Source organism: Hibiscus syriacus, unplaced genomic scaffold, assembly GCF_006381635.1.
Source record: "Hibiscus syriacus cultivar Baekdansim isolate YM2019G1 unplaced genomic scaffold, ASM638163v2 tig00111440_pilon, whole genome shotgun sequence".
Classification (NCBI taxonomy): Eukaryota; Viridiplantae; Streptophyta; class Magnoliopsida; order Malvales; family Malvaceae; genus Hibiscus; species Hibiscus syriacus.
Window position 1 is genome coordinate 640,425 of NW_024063094.1, and position 1,814 is coordinate 642,238.

At 41.2% G+C, this 1,814-nt stretch overlaps 1 protein-coding gene across 1 annotated transcript; it reads left to right on the forward strand.

Annotated features, from left to right (window-relative positions):
* The first annotated feature begins 259 nt into the window (after positions 1-259).
* Positions 260-1,581, forward strand: LOC120163316 (gamma conglutin 1-like). Its single transcript, XM_039173283.1, has one exon. It carries the CDS (start codon positions 268-270, stop codon positions 1,543-1,545), a length of 1,278 nt encoding a protein of 425 aa, XP_039029214.1. The 5' UTR covers positions 260-267; the 3' UTR covers positions 1,546-1,581.
* The last annotated feature ends 233 nt before the right edge of the window (positions 1,582-1,814 follow it).

Genomic DNA, 1,814 nt, shown 5'->3' on the forward strand with positions numbered 1-1,814 from the left:
AGTGTCGGGCTCATAAATAAAAAAATTATGTGAATTTTCGGTAAATACGCCCGGTAAAACAGCAATGACATCTGATTCCAGGCAAAGTCAGGTTTAGCATGTGTACTTGCTTTTCCAAGCACTCATTTTGAGGCTTCATATGCAAATAACGCCTAAACTCTCACATGAGCAATGCCTCACATGAGCAATGCTTTTAAGAACTAAATTGCCTATAAATAACTAAATTTACCTTTTATCTCCTTGGCCCTTAACCTTTTTCTTTCGTCAATGGCTTCTTTTTCCCTTCGTTTCCTTCTCAGCTTTCTTTCAGTCTTGTATGTCACCGTTCTATCTGAATCTGGAACAACTTCGAAGCCGGATAAGTTCGTTTTGCCGGTACACCAAGATGACAAGACCAATCTCTATGTTGCAGACATTTATAAGAGAACTCCACCATTGCAAATCCCATTTGTTGTGGACTTGAATGGGAGGTCGTTGTGGGTTACTTGTGAAGAAAACTACTTCTCGTCCACGTACCGTGCTCCTCGGTGCCATTCGACTCAATGTGCTAGAGCCGACGCTCACGATTGCCACAGTTGCTCCTCCAAGGCCAGACCGGGGTGCCACAACAACACGTGTGGGCTTGTGTCGGTGAACCCTGTGACAGGCCTAACCTCCATGGGTGAGCTTGCACAAGATGTTCTGTCAATTCATTCCACCCCAGGGTCTAACCTCGGTCCCCTTGTTAAGATACCTCAGTTCTTGTTCACTTGTGCACCTTCTGTTTTACTGCAAACTGTCTTACCAGGGAACGTTCAAGGGGTGGTTGGATTGGGGCATTCGCCGATTTCTTTATCCACTCAACTCGCCTCGTACTTCGGATTTGCCGGCTTTGCCCCGACATTCACCTTATGCCTATCAACTAATGGGGTCATTTTCTTTGGGGGTGGTCCTTATTATATGCATCCTGGTATTGATATTTCACGCCCTTTAAGCTACACACCACTGATCATAAGTCCACAAGGAGAGTACTACATAGAAGTGAAATCAATCAAAATAAACAACAATGACATTCCGATAAACGCAACTCTGTTATTGGTCGATAGACAAGGCCTTGGGGGCACGAAGCTCAGCACAGTCAACCCTTACACCATTCTTCAACACTCGATCTTCAAATCAGTCACCGAATTTTTCACCAAGGAGCTCTCAGGCATCCCCCCCGTAAATCCGGTGGAACCATTTGGTGTTTGTTTCAATTCAAAAAGTATTAACAAAGGAAGCAGGGTCGGATCGAGCATCCCTGATATAGACCTAGTGCTGCATGACCAGCATGTTGTATGGAGGATTTCCGGATCGAACTCTGTGGTCGAAGCTGCACCGGGAGTCTCATGCTTAGCCTTTGTTGATGGGGGACTCGACACTCGAGCTTCGATCGTTATCGGAGCTTACCAAATGGAGAACAATCTTCTACAATTTGATCTGGCAAGGTCAAGGCTGGGTTTTATCTCTTCCCTGCTGTTTTTCAGGACCTCTTGCAATAACTTCAACTTCACTGCTGTTCCATAAAGAGAATGAGGGAGTTGTATTTTAACCTATTGCATATATTTAGCTTGTGCATGAACATAGTTTCATAATTTTAATCTTATTAATTTAGTATTTTATATATTTTAAGATAAAAATTAAATATACTAATTTGAAGATTTAAATTATTAACAAAATGATAATTTATTTTAAATAAAAATAAAAAATAAAATTTTTAATTGTTCAATAGTCAGATTAATTTAATATTTCGTTTTATGAAGGGTAACAATTTATCAAATATTGTCTGTCGCATA

Excerpts from the sequence above, each read along its gene's own strand:
- LOC120163316 (XM_039173283.1), top strand. The coding sequence starts at position 268 with ATGGCTTCTTTTTCCCTTCGTTTCCTTCTCAGCTTTCTTTCAGTCTTG.